The sequence below is a fragment of the Anabas testudineus genome, chromosome 11, assembly GCF_900324465.2.
Source record: "Anabas testudineus chromosome 11, fAnaTes1.2, whole genome shotgun sequence".
Taxonomy (NCBI): domain Eukaryota; kingdom Metazoa; phylum Chordata; class Actinopteri; order Anabantiformes; family Anabantidae; genus Anabas; species Anabas testudineus.
In genome coordinates this window covers 13,560,606-13,576,026 of record NC_046620.1, presented here as the reverse complement: position 1 = coordinate 13,576,026, position 15,421 = coordinate 13,560,606, and the positions used below count along the sequence as shown (strand labels likewise).

General features: G+C 42.4%; 3 protein-coding genes across 11 annotated transcripts in view; 1 reads left to right on the top strand and 2 right to left on the bottom strand.

Moving 5' to 3' along the window:
- Positions 1-3,463, bottom strand: part of LOC113153826 (cytoplasmic dynein 1 intermediate chain 1) — a 43,264-nt gene extending 39,801 nt beyond the window's left edge. For 2 of the 8 annotated variants that reach the window (XM_026347675.1, XM_026347678.1), the window contains exons 1-4: positions 2,641-3,461; positions 1,407-1,528; positions 976-1,090; positions 297-384 (exon numbers count right to left, since the gene is read on the bottom strand). In XM_026347675.1, coding sequence (XP_026203460.1) covers positions 297-384; positions 976-1,090; positions 1,407-1,514 — 311 coding nt within the window. In that variant the 5' untranslated portion in view covers positions 1,515-1,528; positions 2,641-3,461. Of the gene's footprint in view, positions 1-97; positions 104-296; positions 385-975; positions 1,091-1,394; positions 1,529-2,640 lie in introns of all 8 variants that reach the window. The other 6 variants (XM_026347673.1, XM_026347676.1, XM_026347674.1 and 3 more) reach the window with 6 other exon arrangements.
- Positions 3,464-3,777: 314 nt separating this feature from the next.
- Positions 3,778-11,005, top strand: pdk4 (pyruvate dehydrogenase kinase, isozyme 4). Of its 2 annotated transcripts, XM_026347711.1 has the most exons (11): positions 3,785-4,088; positions 4,568-4,709; positions 6,098-6,169; positions 6,675-6,859; positions 7,024-7,113; positions 7,437-7,514; positions 7,964-8,040; positions 8,140-8,238; positions 8,514-8,627; positions 8,991-9,104; positions 9,269-11,005. In XM_026347711.1, exons 1-11 carry the CDS (start codon positions 3,971-3,973, stop codon positions 9,410-9,412), a joined length of 1,233 nt encoding a protein of 410 aa, XP_026203496.1. In that variant the 5' UTR covers positions 3,785-3,970; the 3' UTR covers positions 9,413-11,005. The 2 variants fall into 2 exon arrangements, with proteins under 2 accessions (XP_026203497.1, XP_026203496.1); XM_026347712.1 differs by lacking the exons at positions 7,437-7,514; positions 7,964-8,040; positions 8,140-8,238; ... (1 more) ...; positions 8,991-9,104; positions 9,269-11,005 and having other exon boundaries at positions 3,778-4,088; positions 6,675-6,885.
- On the bottom strand, positions 10,110-15,316 carry asb4 (ankyrin repeat and SOCS box containing 4). The gene is made up of 6 exons (XM_026347698.1): positions 14,870-15,316; positions 14,180-14,479; positions 13,844-14,086; positions 13,512-13,759; positions 13,270-13,383; positions 10,110-13,137 (listed from the first exon to the last, which is right to left on the bottom strand). Exons 1-6 carry the CDS (start codon positions 15,165-15,167, stop codon positions 12,949-12,951), a joined length of 1,392 nt encoding a protein of 463 aa, XP_026203483.1. The 5' UTR covers positions 15,168-15,316; the 3' UTR covers positions 10,110-12,948.
- Between the last annotated feature and the right edge of the window lie 105 nt (positions 15,317-15,421).

The following is a 15,421-nucleotide window of genomic DNA, read 5'->3' as shown; positions in this document are numbered from 1 at the left end:
CTAAGCTGCCGAGTGGTCATCAAAACACCCGATGCCATGACCAATGACAGATGCCACAAAACAAAACCTAAGAGAGAACAGTGACACCCGTCCTTACCTAAACCTGTTGTGCAGTCAACAAGAAAGGAGACATAAGATATTTGAAAAAGGACAATGTGCCAAAAATATTTACAGTCAAAACCCCTTTTAAATAATCTGTTTTAGGACCCATTTTTTTCTCAAAGAGAGCTGAAAAAACACACGTGCACCACATTCTAGTCCTAAACTCCAGCATGAAGTGCGTGACGTTGGCCTACCTGCCTGCTGCGCCCCCATCAGCTGAGTCCTGGCTCCCGGTCTCACTGGGTGTGCTCAGCGATTTAGACGGGGACACGGGGGTTGGGACTAAATAACGAAAATTACATGAATCTAACATTAAAGGCTGCAAAGAATGGACTGCTCAAAAGAATTCGGATGACAGGCAACCAAGTAAAACCAGTGATGGGTAAATAATATAAATGTTTAAAGGAAAAGGAAAAGGAGGACATCAAATACATTGTTGACTGTGAATTTATCACTGCAGTATAGAAATCTGTACTCAGCTGCATTTGAAGGTGCACTATAAAGAACTGTTAACTAATAAGAGACATAGCAGACTCCTAATTCTGACATGTTGAGGGTGTTGTTACATTTTCAGACCACTAGAGAACAGTGCTTCCAAAAGCTTGCCTTAAAGTTATTTGTGCAAAAGTAAAGTGCCATTAGATATCTTAGGTATAAAAATGTTAATAACTATAGTTCAGGAGGCAACTTCCTGCTGTATGATGAGCACTGATGTTCGAATGTAATTAAAAACATCTAATGTGATTTTAGAACCTGGAAACCTACGTAGGATCTAGAAAGGTTATTTGTTTTGCAAGAATTGACTAAACCTTTTAAATCACAATCACAAGAGAAGGATTAAATTATTGTTTAAAGCATTAGAGTATTATGTACCAAGTGGAGGCTCTGGTGAGATGCCAATACTCTGCAGCAGGGCCTCGGTCTCCCTCCGTTTACGGTCCAAGTCTGAATCCTCTGGGGTCGCCTCTGTTTTCTGCTGGCTCTCCGACTGCACGGGACACACGAGGAAGTGTCACTTTCACCGTGAACCGAGAATTTTAAGGCGCAGGTTCACAGCTCCCCCGTGACGAGTTATAGAACAATTTAAAAGCATGCAACGTGCATGCACATTTTGATCCAAAATTGCAACACCAACCTTCTGCACACACACAGATGTTTGTATGCACGCATGGACACACACAACCTCGGCCTTTTATGTGTCACGGCCTGACAAGAAGCAATCGAACACACAAACAATACACACTAGAGTGTGATACGAGTGGTACGAGTGCCAGGTCTGTGATTTTACTCACTTTTTTCCTTACCTCTTTCTTCTTCCTCTCCTCCTCCTTTCTCTTTTTCTCCTCCCTGATTTGGGCGAGGCGCTGCTTCTTGCGCTCAAGCTCTGCTTTCAGGTCACTTTTGTCCGACATGGTGTCCTACGGGGCTTCAAGTAAGAGGATCGAACAGGAATGAGCTAAAAACAGCACGGTCACAGCGTGTTCTGGTTACATTTTAATATGATACAGCATATCAGTGTTTTTTTACTAAGGCTTAAGTGATGCTTCAGAAAACCCAGTGGGTGTGGCATCTTTACATGCATCCATTGTCCTAACTGCTTTTCATGTTAAGGTTAAGGGCCACATTGGCAATTCAGAGTCACCAACCATCAACCCCAACCCAACTCCATTAGTAGGAAGCTGCAGAACAGATACAGGGAAAATATCCAAACTCTTCTTTGTGCTATGAGGCGACAGTGCTAACCACCACGCCACCGTGCCACTCCTAACTATGCATCCATATACAGTAAATCCATAACTGTGCATCAGCAGCAACTGGAGTTGACACTGACAAAATCAGTGTCAATACCAGTCAGCAGAGAGTGTTTTCCACAGTGGTGTAGCATTTAGTTAGCCACCTCCACTGTTTAGTGGAAAGGGTAAAAGGGTATATGGTAATGATAAGGGTAATGATCTGATGGCATATACACTATTAGAAGTGGAGCTACTATCGGCCTAAGTCAAGGACAGACAGAGACAAACTAAGAGAAACCTTATTTTGGTGATGATCTAACGGCTCATTGCATGTGAGTTGTTAAAGAAAGGTAGGCCACCTATTTATAGCAGTGTGCACTATGAGGAGGGGGAAGCCAGTGTCACATCCCTGAAATATAACAAATACATTAAAAACACATCAGCCTGGAGGTTTGGAGACGTCTGTCATAATGAGATGTTACAAATAAAGCTATGTTAACTAAACATGTTTATCACAGGAAATAGAGGAGATGAGTCATGCACATAGTAGAATGATGACAGAAAAATCAAATAGCATGAATAAATCTGCATGAAGGTAGAATTAACTAACAAATGCTGTGGAGCAGACGATCAGGGCACCACATCTTTGGCCGCTAGCTAAATCACAAATCTGACAGCGTCAAGGGGTTTAAGGCCTTTGCCATAAATCCTATAATGAATTCTGCAAACAAACAGCTGACTAGGAGGAAGCTGTTTCTCGAAAATAACCGTGTGATGCACACACTGGTGGTGTTTTCACTCGTACCTCGTCCACTCGTACAGATAATGATGTGTCACCCGCCAAAGATGCTGTCTCACTGCTGCACCCCGATGCAAAAAAGACAATCAACACATTCTCCACCTCAACCAGACCGGATCCAGAGCCCCCGGGTACCACCGGACAGACAGGTCGTGCACCCTCTTCGTGTGGCTACTGGTGACACTGGGTGAAACAGAGCATTTCAGCGGCCGATGACCCAAATACAACAGAAAACAGGTGCACTGCACGCCGATACATCCCTAGGAGGAGAAGGATGATGCTGAGGAGGAGAGGAAATCCCACCTCCTGCCAGTGACACACGCACCGTCACGGCCCCGTGGGTTTTACAACGCCGCCATCTGCTGGTGGTTTGGAGAACTGCGCCAGAGCGGCCCAAACGACAGTGCAAGCAGATCAATACATGTTTGTGTTTCCTGGACAGCTGGCCCCAGTGTGGAGTTGTCAGCGTTTAACTGTTCAAACGTGCAAAATTAAAAGGATTTCGGATATAACTCTACTAAAGGATGCTGTAACTGAAAAACCTTATTATAACATTTGTATTCAGTCCATGTGAGACGAGTCGACCCGCCCAGGAAAAGAAAATCACAAACATCCCGACGCTCATTGGTCGACGGTGACGTCAATCTCTCCTCTTCCCTGCCCAATAACAACGCACGTCGAGCACGTCGCTCCGTCTGAGTCGGCGACGCTGAAGTTGGCTTCTGCTTCGTAGCTTAAGGAAAATGTTAATGGTAATTTACTGCTCTAAGAGGTGAATCCTCAATTTGTAGATACACAAAAAAGAGCGTTTAATGTCACACAACATCAGGCTGAGTCACCAAGTAACAAAAAAAAAAAAAAAGATCAAAGTGGCAAAAAAAAGAGAAACAAACAGAGTCAAATAGAAAACCAAGATGATGTCACAGCCTCGTTTTTTACGTCTGTTTCAGGGGTCGACTCACAGTTTGACTGCCCTGTGCAAGGTCTGCATGCACAAAAATAAAGTGGCACGAAAAGAAAAGTAGACGATAAGTCGGTGAGTCTGCGGGAAAAGTTAAGTTTCCCTTTAGTGTTCGCCTTAAATGCCGACTCGGAAGCGACGAATCACAAGCCAACTTCCGTCGGGTAGTCGCTTCTGGAGGACAAACAGCAGCTCGCCAAGGTGCGAGACCACGGCTCGACGACGGCAATGATGGGGAACTCATCATCAGCCCTGTTAGCGATGTAAACAAAAACCAGAGGCCTTTTTTTTTTATGACTGCGATCTTCAGCCCCGGCATCTTATCTGGGATTTACAGGGGACAGCTGAGACCTGCGAAGGAGCAAAAGAGGCAGAATGAGGTTCGCTCAGCTGTTGCTGAAAAGCGGCTTCGTGGCCGGGATACCGAAGCAAGTGGAGAGGTTTTCCAAGTTTTCCCCCTCTCCCTTGTCCATGAAGCAGTTCCTTGACTTTGGTAAGTGCTGCTGGTGTTGTTGTTGTTGTTGTTGTTGTTGTTGTTGTTGTTGTTGTTGGATGATGCATGTTACCTAACGTTTCTCCCACACTCCCATGAAAAAGTTGCACAACAAATCGCTTTGTGCTCGGTGACAGCTGACTTTGCAGGATTCAGGTCAGCGGCAGGCAGCTGCAGCAAGGACCAGAAAAAGGCACGCACACATACAGAGACATGTTACTAGGGATGTTTCTCTGATTTTGCTTTGGATGGATCCTGCATGATGTCTGCATTCACATACACAACCCCCCTGCATCACTACTGCTTCACCATGTTTAATCCTTCCAGCTTTTGTTTGCACATCTTACTGTCTGCAGATGGTCATTGACTGGTAATGATAACAGGAAAGTTGCTGTTTTATTACTTTATTTTTGTGGGGTCAAAGTTAGATGCGTGGTCAGTCATTTTCTTTCCTGACTCTGTCCTTCGTGTGACTGCAGGCTCGGCCAATGCCTGTGAGAAGACCTCCTTTGTGTTCCTCCGTCAGGAGCTTCCTGTCAGACTGGCCAACATCATGAAGGAAATTGATTTCCTCCCTGACAAGCTCCTCGGCACCCCATCCCTAAAGCTCCTCACCAGCTGGTACGTTATCAGTGTCATTGTTATAAAACTCTGGGAATCATTCAGCCTCAGTTTTCCAACAGATCTAAAATATTGTTCAGTGCATGAATGTTTGGTTTAAAATATACTATAGATCTATTCAACATGCATATACAACCTTTAACTTTAGTGAACTTGGGGCAAGGTTGTCACATACTTATCTGATGAGATAAAACATTGCTCTTGGGGTTGACTGAGGTTGTCTAAGGACTGTTTACATCAAATCCCATCCTCCCTCACCTGGACGTCCTCTGTGTACTCCCTGGCTAGATGCCAGTGATGTGGGAACATGATTTTATGGTTTTGGTTTGAATCAGATAAGGCCTCACCTCACGCTCCTTGTTTCACGTTGGTGTATTATTAAGTTATAACTCTGAACATGTAGGTAAACAGTTACGGTGCATCCAGAATTGATAATTATTTCAGCTGAATGGCTGTAATCTTGTCTTGATGAGGTACTACAGTATGAAACGACCTGAGAAGACGTGGGATTAAGTCTACTCTTGCTAAAGTAGTAAAGAAGTTGTAATAAACCCTGGTCTCCGTTCTTTTACCTCCAGTTTTTGCCGTATTCAACTGAAAAATGCTAAAGACACAAACTAATTCAATGTGGTCGAGTTTGTGCCACTGAACATCTCAACAACAGCTGTGCTGTTCCTGTGCACGTCTGCCGGAGTGTTTATGTCTTGTTAAAACCCAATATTTAACATCAGACTTTACCCTAGCATATTGATTATGTTCAAGGTGATATTTAAGGTCATCACCACGCCGCCATTCATCAGAGCCACAGTAGAGTCTATTTTTAGTGTCTCTCCTGCACTTTGACTTTCTCCCCCCACTGCTGCCCAGCTCTTTGCAACCGATGCCATATCATTTGTTGACGAGGGGAGTGCTTGTGAAAATACAAGTTATATAATACTGGTCTATTTCAAGATGTGCACCTATTTGCATAATGGGGACATCCAGCACTGAAGGTCAATTGAGGGACAGACTCTCGAAGGCAGAAGTTAGAGTCACAGCGCAGTTCACCTTTCACCCAGTTTTTCAACAGCCAGACAGAGCGAGAGAGAAAGTCTGTGTACGTGTGTGTGCGTGTGTACGTGTGTGTGTGTGTGTGTGAGTCACTGAACTGTCGAATCCTTTTCATCCGGTGGCCTAGATAAAGAGTGTGTGACAAAACAAGTTACTATTAACCAAATTGAGAATAGTGTTGCTAACTTAATGCTGCTCAGATTAGTTTTATGTGTGTTTTATATAAACAGGAACCTGTTTGTCATCGTGATAATAAATTAGTTATTACTCTTAGAGTATAATAAAGTATCCTTCCCTATTTTCTTTCCTTATTTAATGCATCACTTTGCGTCTTCCAGGTATTCACAGAGTTTGATGGAGCTCGTTGACTTTCTGGAAAAAGATCCAGATGATAAAAATGTCCTGACAAAGTAAGTAACATGTGACATCGGTCTTGTTGTACCGCCACAGATATCCATTCAAAGTTATAAGGTGGTTTACAGCTGTGTAGCTGGTAGCTGCAAGGAAGTTAAAGCCCCCGCTGCTTCAGCAAAACACGTTCCAACACGTTGCACGACAAAGAGGAACTATTCGTGCAATTCAGTAAAAACCAAAAAGTATTTTACGTTGGAGTCATTAAGAATTGTTTGTTTATTTAGCACATAACTTAATGTTCACTACTGGGTGTAGACATTTATTAGTGCCATCTGTTAGAAGTAGTCTTCTTATTTGAAGCGAGGATTTTATTCACATCCGCTAGGATACATTTTTGAAACTTACTAAAATAAAGAACAGAGGTGTTGGTATTGGGATAGATTTATTGTTGCAACACAACATTCTTTTGCAGATGTGTAATGTTATATGTGATGTCCTGTTGTGTTGTGCTGCTGCCCACCGTGACACATACTCATCCATCCACCGTGTCTTTGCCTTCAGCTTTACAAAGACTCTGGTAAACATTCGTAACCGGCACAACAACGTTGTGCACACCATGGCTCAGGGCGTGGTGGAGTTTAAGGAGGCCTTCGGCGTGGACCCCGTCACCAACCAGAACGTTCAATACTTCCTGGACCGCTTCTACATGAGCCGAATCTCCACACGCATGCTCATGAACCAGCACAGTCAGTATAGAAATTGGTGATCAACTGTGAGTTAATCAACACAGTTGCTAACACTCCCAGCTCGTGTCATTACATTAAGCCTGCTATGCTAGGGTTCTGTCACAGCAGCACGTCTCCTGATTAAGTGTGAAACGGTGATGTCAGACTGTCATTCTGCCCTGCAGCATTGATCTTCGATGGCAGCGTGAACCCGGCCCATCCCAAACACATTGGAAGCATTGACCCAAGCTGTGATGTTGTGGAGGTAGTAAAAGGTAATGAATAACCTTTTTCAGTTTCAGGACTGTTGTCAGCACACGCACACACACACACACACACACACACACAAACACAAACACACTCACTGGATCTATAGGCCCCTCCAAAAGGATTAGAAGGGCAAGGCCCCTTCATTTGTGTTTGCTGTACACACCTAAAGGCCAACATGTGGCCTTTAGGTGGAGGTTATCAGTCCAGTTTTAGGTTTTTATTATCACATAGCACATGCGTGTACAGAGTAGGAACTGAAAGCAACCAACACGAGTGCCATATGGTAACTGCAAATGTTTTTCTGTTTTGTTTTTTTTTCATGTTGTAGATGCGTATGAGACTTCAAAGATGCTGTGTGAGCAGTATTACCTGACCTCTCCTGACATGCAGATCACAGAACTCAATTGTGAGTCTTCCAAAACAACCAGCATGTTTTTGTTTGCAGTCATATTTTTATCTGTCTGCACAAATTTCCACTACTGTTACTCCTCCTTGTACTGTACCTCTGTTGTTCCACATGAATATTATTTTCTACGGACATACTGTTTTATTGGTGGTCTTCTAAAATTCAACAGAGACCTTCAAGATTCATCTTTGTTTGGTTTAAATGAGGCCCTTCATGCATGTTTTCCGTCAGCTGGACCTGACAAGCTTCAGCTTTTCTTAGCTTCTTTTGTGCTTCATTTACTTAATAACAGCAGCTCTCGTTGTCTTTTAACTGATGTTAAAACTGTCCTGTCTCACAGCAGAGCTAATGTGTAAAATATTCAGTGCCCTGTATTCACAACTTCTATCTCACTGGTTACATTTCAAAATGTTGTGTGCTTATTAATATTGTTTTTTGACGTTTCACAGCCAAAAACCCTGGCCAGCCCCTACACATTGTCTATGTGCCATCCCACCTCTACCATATGCTGTTTGAGCTATTCAAGGTGATCTACCCAAAACAAACCTGAAAACCACACCTATACTGTTTTGCACCACACATCTGCTCCTTCATTGTGTGTAATGCACGCTATATGTCTTGTCAGAATGCTATGAGAGCTACAGTAGAGACCCATGAAATGAGTCCAGCGCTGCCCCCAATCAAAGTACGAGTTGCACTTGGCTCTGAGGACCTCACTATCAAGGTATGAGAACACCAAAAAGACAAGTACAATGCACACCCATGTTCTCAAACTTATTACGACTACTGATAAATTAGTTACCTTACACGAATATAAGCTGTACCATCTATACACTGTGTATACACTGTACACTCTCACTGAAACCTTATAATGTTATTTCGCTCTGTACATTTGTTGCATTACATAAATCAAATGATCACACTTTGTAGATTCTTTTCAAATGAAAAGTTACTTTAGTGACCTTTGTTGTTTTGAATGTGCCTTTCTTCTATCTTAAGATGTCTGACAGAGGAGGTGGAGTCCCTTTGAGGAAGATTGAACGTCTCTTCAGCTACATGTACTCCACGGCTCCCAGTCCCGTCCATGTGGACAACTCTCGTAACGCCCCCCTGGTGAGACTAAACTTTTTCTCTATTCACTCTTGCTATTTTTAAGTCATACTAAATGTTGACGATTGTAGCATTTCACTGGATTAAACCTTGCCCACACCAGAAGCTGTTTGCACACAGTATCCAACCACTTTATATTTTTAATTTTATATGGATGTAGTGTGAGACGACATGAAGTTAGTTGGTGTGAGAGAAGAGGATGGAGAGAATGGGGTTAAATGGAGGCAGATAATTCGCAATGGCGACCCCTGATAGGGAACAGCCCAATGGAAAACAGAAGGGTTAAGCTGACCTGTAATTATACTTTAACTAAATAAAAAATATTTGATTAATTAACCGGTTATTTTGCCTCTCTTCCTCCTACAGGCTGGTTTTGGTTATGGTCTGCCTATCTCTCGCCTGTATGCTAAGTATTTCCAAGGAGACCTGCAGCTCTACTCTATGGAGGGTTTTGGCACCTCAGCTGTTATTTACTTAAAGGTGAGAAAGGCCAGCAGGTTTAAAGTTCACATGTCATGTTAATGTACTGCCATCTGCACACATTGGATTGACTTGAGTAGCGGCAAATGGAGAATGTACAGTAATGCAGGCAATGTGCAGCTGATATGTTTCATGTTTCGTTCCCTCCTTTACTGTATCCTCAGGCCTTGTCCTCAGAGTCAGTGGAGAGACTTCCTGTTTTCAACAAATCAGCATTACGGCACTATCAGTCCACCACAGAGGCTGATGACTGGTGCATGCCCAGCAGAGATCCAAAGAAACTAGGAAAGTATGAGAGGACTCAGTGATGGTGCACTGAGGGAGGAGGATGAGGACACTTTAGGAGTGTTTAAATAGAAGACTAGGATTAAGAAGAGGAAGGTTCATGTTGGAAGGACTGGAAAAACCTGCTTTGAGCATGTTGCTGGACGTGGACTCGTGCATGTTAAATTTTGGATTCTGTCATGGTAGGTTCCACAAGAGGATCCTAGAAAGACAGATTTGCTCGTTGTTGGTGTCAAGAATCAGAAAAATGCAGTAAAATAACTAAGCTACTAATACAGCAAGCCTTCAATTAAACTCACCACCATTAATTTCACTCTCTGACAGTTAAATGCTGCTAATGGTAACAGAACAAGTCAAGTATTAATCACTGTTTGCCTCAGTAATTCAGTCCTCATTTAGTAACTAAAGCCTGGTCACACAGCAAAACAAGCAAAGTGTTTTCTGATGCATTAAGGCCAGTTTTTGTTGTTTTTGTTTTTTAATATAGAATTTCAATTTTTAGATCAGTCAACCTCTGGTTACAGGTTTGTCCAGTGCCTTGAAAACCCAAAGCCATTTCAAGTCACTCAAGTTAAACAAAGTGGGAACATAAAGGGAGCATGTGGCTGCCTCTCTGCCAGCACTCACACCAGTGGAACATTTCACGAGCACTAACCATAGGTCGTTTTAGCTTTTGTGTGGTGTAAAGTAATAAGACCTAAAAGGACATTGTGTCTTGTCTTTTTTTTTTTTTTTTTTTTTTTAAGTGAGTAGCAATATAAACTAATTTTGATCCTTAATTATTGTGCATATAGAGAAAATGTATAGATGTGTAGCTATGTTTGATACAGTAGGTGTTGATTTCCATGGAGGGAAATGATGAGGAACAGTAACAAAGTATTTCAATTTAACCGCACGTATCTGAAGTTAATATGTATTATTATTATATGTATTTTATGTATGTACCCTACTAAACAATGATGCATTTGTTTGAATGTTTAATGGAGCTACTGAAATGAAGGGTATGAAGACATTATTCCCTCCACTCCAGTAGGTTAAATGCAGTGCAGACAACTGTGATTTACCTTTTTGTTATACAACATGCTGTAAACCATCATGCTCAGATTAATGTGGCATGTTATCAGTATTGATAAGTTGATGCAGACAAGACAGGCTAGAAGTGCAAGGCGAAGTAATTTGTTTTTGTTGTACATTGAAGAATTTCAGGTTTTGTTTGACGGTATTGACACTTTGATACATGACGTACTGTCTCCAGTGTACAGCTGAATCAAACAGGTGGCTCTGCTGGTCCAATACTTCGAAAGGGGACTCTGAGAACAAGATACAATATGCAAGCCGAACCGATGTAACAGATAAGACCCCATTTCATTTGTTCATTTTGCTTTTTCAATTCATCCACTGCTCTGTTTTAAGCTTTTATAATTGTTTTGAGACCTTATTGTTTTAACATTTTTTTCTCTCATCTTCAGTACAGTGATTTGTGAACTCACGCAGCTTTAGTTGCTTTTTACTGTGTGCAAACATGACTCTTTGTGGCCAAGTGTTACTGTACTGAAGTTGTGGTTCACCACTAAAAGGACCAGTGACTGGAGAAAATAAAATTCTTGTCACCTCAATGTGTTGACGAAGCCACTTTGCTACCAGCTGTCTTGCGGGATTTTTAGTTCGATACTGTCCAGTTGTCTTTTTAACTCCATCCCAGTGTGTTATAGGAAACTTTGCTCTGTCACAGACACGGCCCATTAACTGTCCGTGGCCGGCTGCCAGTAGGGGCTGAGAACAGGCTGTCCTCCTCTTGTTTACCCCTTCATCAGTGTGCCTACATGATCTATTCTAGTTGCTTTCTGTTTGTCTCTGTTCAGTCTGCCAGTTCATAAATGATTGGCTTTATTGGCATGGCATCAATACAAACACAGCAATATGTTAGCTCATTCTCAAAGGCAACAGCATAAAAGTAATTCAAGTGTCAATTCAATTATTTTCTTAATTCTAATCATCATATATGCAGATCAAACCACGCCTATTGTGTGAATTTTAAATAATGTAACTGCAGCACAGCCCTGTCTTATTAAGTGGGATTTCACTATCTGAGCTTGTGGGTATCATTACACCTGCTGGACTTTGTAGTGGGTTTATTTAATGCTTCCAGCCTTGAACCTAATCACCTCTTGTGTCTTGAAATGTGCACATGTTGTGACATAGTGAAACACACTATACAAGGATGTGTATTTAACACATAGAGCTATATAAACATGAATACCTGAAAGGTAATGGGAGGTTACAAAGTCAATATTACTATTGACATCGCATGTTTACTTTTTTTATATTGACTAAACAGCTGCAGTGTAAGTTTGCTTTCACATTGTAGATGGTTTGCTTTAATCCTGGGATGTGAAAGTTACAAAATTAGATTCCTACCAGCCGACAGAAATCAATTTAATAAACAAATGTTGAATTTAAGTATGAAATGGAAGTCAGCCACTCTGTCACATGAAAGTCACCTGTTTATGAGTGTTATCTACGGACTGCCATAAGGTTCATAATGACTGTACCAACAGTACATTACAGATACAAACAGCTGTTGTAAGAGGATGAGATCACTGATCTACATTCAGTGGCATGTATCATTGTATTTGGAAAAACAAGACCCCCAGTTTACTGGCACTGTAAGAATATGTAAAATGAGAGTAAGTAGGAGGATCAACTTTTCATTGTCAAATGCTGAACAAAGTATTCATGCAGCTAGCTTATTCCTAAGGGAGCTGAGGGACACGAGATTCAAATGATTTCCAGTGACCAGTGATGTTCTTGTGTGATTTTCTTTATGTAGTTTAGTATATTTCTGTCTATAGTGTTTAAAATGGCTTGGACCTGTCAATGTGGTTAGATGTGCAGTCATTTGGAAAAACAAGCATTTTTAGTGGAGAGCTTTGTCAAGTGTTTGTTCTGCAAACAGAGTATCATGAGAGCATGAGTGAGCACGATGGCTGGTTGCCAGGTAGGTGTAGATACTCTGAAGTCCGAGGCAGCGCTGTGATATAGAGACGACATCATTGTCAACAGTGCACTGGTTGGAAATTAGCCCCAAAAAGGACAAAAGGAATTCAGCAAAAAAAATAAAAATCTCTCACAGGAAAACAAAGCGTCTGTAGGTGAGAGATAAATACTGCAAAGACAGAAAGAGACAGGTTGTGAACAGGCTGCTGGCTCCATGTGGTCAAGCATACAAATATGGTTGAAAAGTCAATAGATTCAGAATTTGTGCTGTGCAGGAGGTATTTTTTTGGTTACATTGTTCTCCAGCAATGACAGCTCGCATGTACTGTGGTATCTTCTGTACTGCCAAACAGTAGAGATGGATTTTCTGGATGTATGGTTAAGACAAAAGCTTCTAGGAATGGTAAACATAGCAAATATAAAAGATAAAAAATCACACCACTTCAATTTACTTTGTTTAGTTTGCAGATAAGTAACTCAAGGAACTGCTGATGGCTTCTAAAAAAATCATCATCAATCAGGTGACAGCGAATGATCCGATATTGTAATAGAAGTGTCTCCATCAGTACAGCATCCCCTCAGGTTCCAGTAATACATATTTCCTCATGAGAGATGGCAGAGGCAGCTGTGGTACACCTCTGTGACAGAACCCACGTAGGCTGACTCTGATGGCGCATCTGGTCAGGTGAAGTAGGGTGCGAGGAGTGTTAGTGCAAACACCAAACACAGAGTCATAGAAGACCTTATGGCGCTTGAGAGACACAAAGACAAAATATGATAGAGTATGGAGAGGATGGCAGGAGTAGTTTGGGTAAAAAGAAGTCATCTTTCAAGAGGTAATTAGTAATTTCATACTCTCCACATAAAACAGACACCTTAGTACCTTGTAGCAGTCATCGGGAATGGCAGCTCTCCATTTCTTCGTTGGCTTTAAATGTTCATAAGAATTAACCATGACTTCTATTACTCTGGGGTAATCATAGCAGGACTGCAACACCTGCACAAAACAACACAAAATGTGACATCGTCAAGCACATGAACCCTTCAAGGACCTTCTGCTAACTACAAAAATGTCATTTGTCAAAGATCCCTAATAACTGGTAACATCAGTCCACGTCCCTCTACCTTGTGGAACTGTGGCGGGTAGATCCGTGCTGCATTGTGGTTGAGCAGCAGCTGATAGCACACCTCAGGTATGGCCAAAGGCCTGACATCAGTAACTTTGAGGAGATACTGAATGGGGGCACAGCCATTGATGTCCATGGCTCGTGCATCCGCTCCGGCCTCCAGCAAAATCTGCATTAAGACGTGATCGCAGTTCCAGGCTGCTTTGTGCAGAGCTGTTTTGTGGTCTTCTTCTTGGAGGTTAGGATCTGGAAAAGAAGAGAAATGTTGTAGCAACGTCAACATGCATCGACAATATGCAGAGGAAGGCATTCACAGTGACTAACTCTCACCTGCCCCGTGGTCCAGCAGAATGCGACTGACGATGTGGTGATCTTCACTGTAGGTTTGCTCTTTACTGTCATAAGCCCAGAAGGCTGCAGTCATTAGAGGCGTCTCCTGGAAGGAGTTGACTGCATTCACAGATGCTCCATGGGCCATGTAGAGAGACACCAACTCTGGAACACCAAATCTGGCAGCTGTGTGTAACGGTGTGTCCTCATCATTGTTGTGGCTGGACACGTTGACTTTTGCGCCTACATTAGAGAAACGTCTTGTGATTGCTTTGTTGCTTCAGCGGCTTTTACAGTGTCTGCCCATCTAACCGTCAATTAGTGAGACCTTCTGACCTTTGAAGATGAGTTGCTTGGCACAGACCACAGACTCTTTGGTGATGCAGTAGTGCAGTGGTGTGTGTCCGCTCAGCGACAGGGTGTTGATCTTTGCCCCGTGAGCTAAAAGCAAAGCCACACAGTCGCTGTTGGAGACCTCACAAGCCACATGCAGCGGGGTCTTCCCATTTGGCCTCAGGTTGACGGCTGCACCTGCTTGAAGGAGCACCAGCGCTGTTTCCAGAGCGTTGTACATCACACACACATGAATACCGGTAGCCCAGGAATTCTCCAGTCTGTAGCCTGGAAGCCAATAACCTGTAACAAATCAGAGCACTCAAAGAGTTTAAGAGTAACAATAAATGACAAAGGAACTGGTATTATTTTTGACATACAATAATTTGCATCTCATAGTAAATGAAACTTCACTGACTTTGAAGATAAGGCAAATGATTGCTCTACTGTAGATGCTGTACACAACTAGCACATTGAGCGTCTATGTGGGTTTTGGCGCCATCTAGTGGGAGTTATAAGAATTAGACCTACAATCAAGATTTTTACAAAGCATTTAATTTCTGCTGGATGTTTTTTTGACCAATGTTTTTTCTCATAAACTTGATAAGCATAAACCATTTTAAGTGTAATGATTGCTTGTGTTTAAAAATTCCACGCACATCAATTATAGGGGCTCTCAATTTGCTCTCTTACCTTGTTTGTATGAGGCCAGAACCATGCTGGGGTCATCTACCTCCAACACTGTGTCAATGTCTAGTTTGTCTGTATGCAAGATGTGCAGGACCTCCTGAGCATTGTTGGCCAGCAGGGCCTCCAGGAACCGTTTCTTCAACTTCTTGAGAGCCAGCTGTCTGGGGCTCAACTCCATTGCCTCCCCAAGAAAATGGCTGCTCTCTTGCAAACCAGGTGGCTCACACATTAAGGCTCTCCACACAGCATGGAGGAGATCGGAAATGAATGTACAGATGATGATAATTAAAGAATAAAGCATACCCACACTCAGAGCTTTCTGCAATCTTAGCCATAGGAGGTGTTCGAGGGAGGAAGACTAAAATAAAATAGAAGAGGGAAAACGAGAGACAGGAGCGTGTCGTCAAAGGGAGAAAATAGGCCTGGAGAGAAATGAGGTTGAATATAAATAGAAAGGGGAGAGGGAGGGACTGGAGAGCTACAGCTGACTGTGTTTGACTCAAGGCCAGCCAGTCTGACAAGATGTCCACTGAGAGAGAGGAATCGTGGAGTGGA

Bases quoted from the DNA above. Each gene is read 5' to 3' on its own strand.
- pdk4 (XM_026347711.1), top strand. From the start codon at position 3,971: ATGAGGTTCGCTCAGCTGTTGCTGAAAAGCGGCTTCGTGGCCGGGATA. The intron at 4,089-4,567 runs GTAAGTGCTGCT...GTGTGACTGCAG, and splicing joins GAAGCAGTTCCTTGACTTTG to GCTCGGCCAATGCCTGTGAG. The intron at 8,239-8,513 runs GTATGAGAACAC...TTCTATCTTAAG, and splicing joins CTGAGGACCTCACTATCAAG to ATGTCTGACAGAGGAGGTGG.
- asb4 (XM_026347698.1), bottom strand. From the start codon at position 15,167: ATGCTTTATTCTTTAATTATCATCATCTGTACATTCATTTCCGATCTC. The intron at 13,760-13,843 runs GTGAGAGTTAGT...CTTCTTTTCCAG, and splicing joins TCTGCTGGACCACGGGGCAG to ATCCTAACCTCCAAGAAGAA. The intron at 13,384-13,511 runs GTAGAGGGACGT...TGTTTTGTGCAG, and splicing joins ACCCGCCACAGTTCCACAAG to GTGTTGCAGTCCTGCTATGA.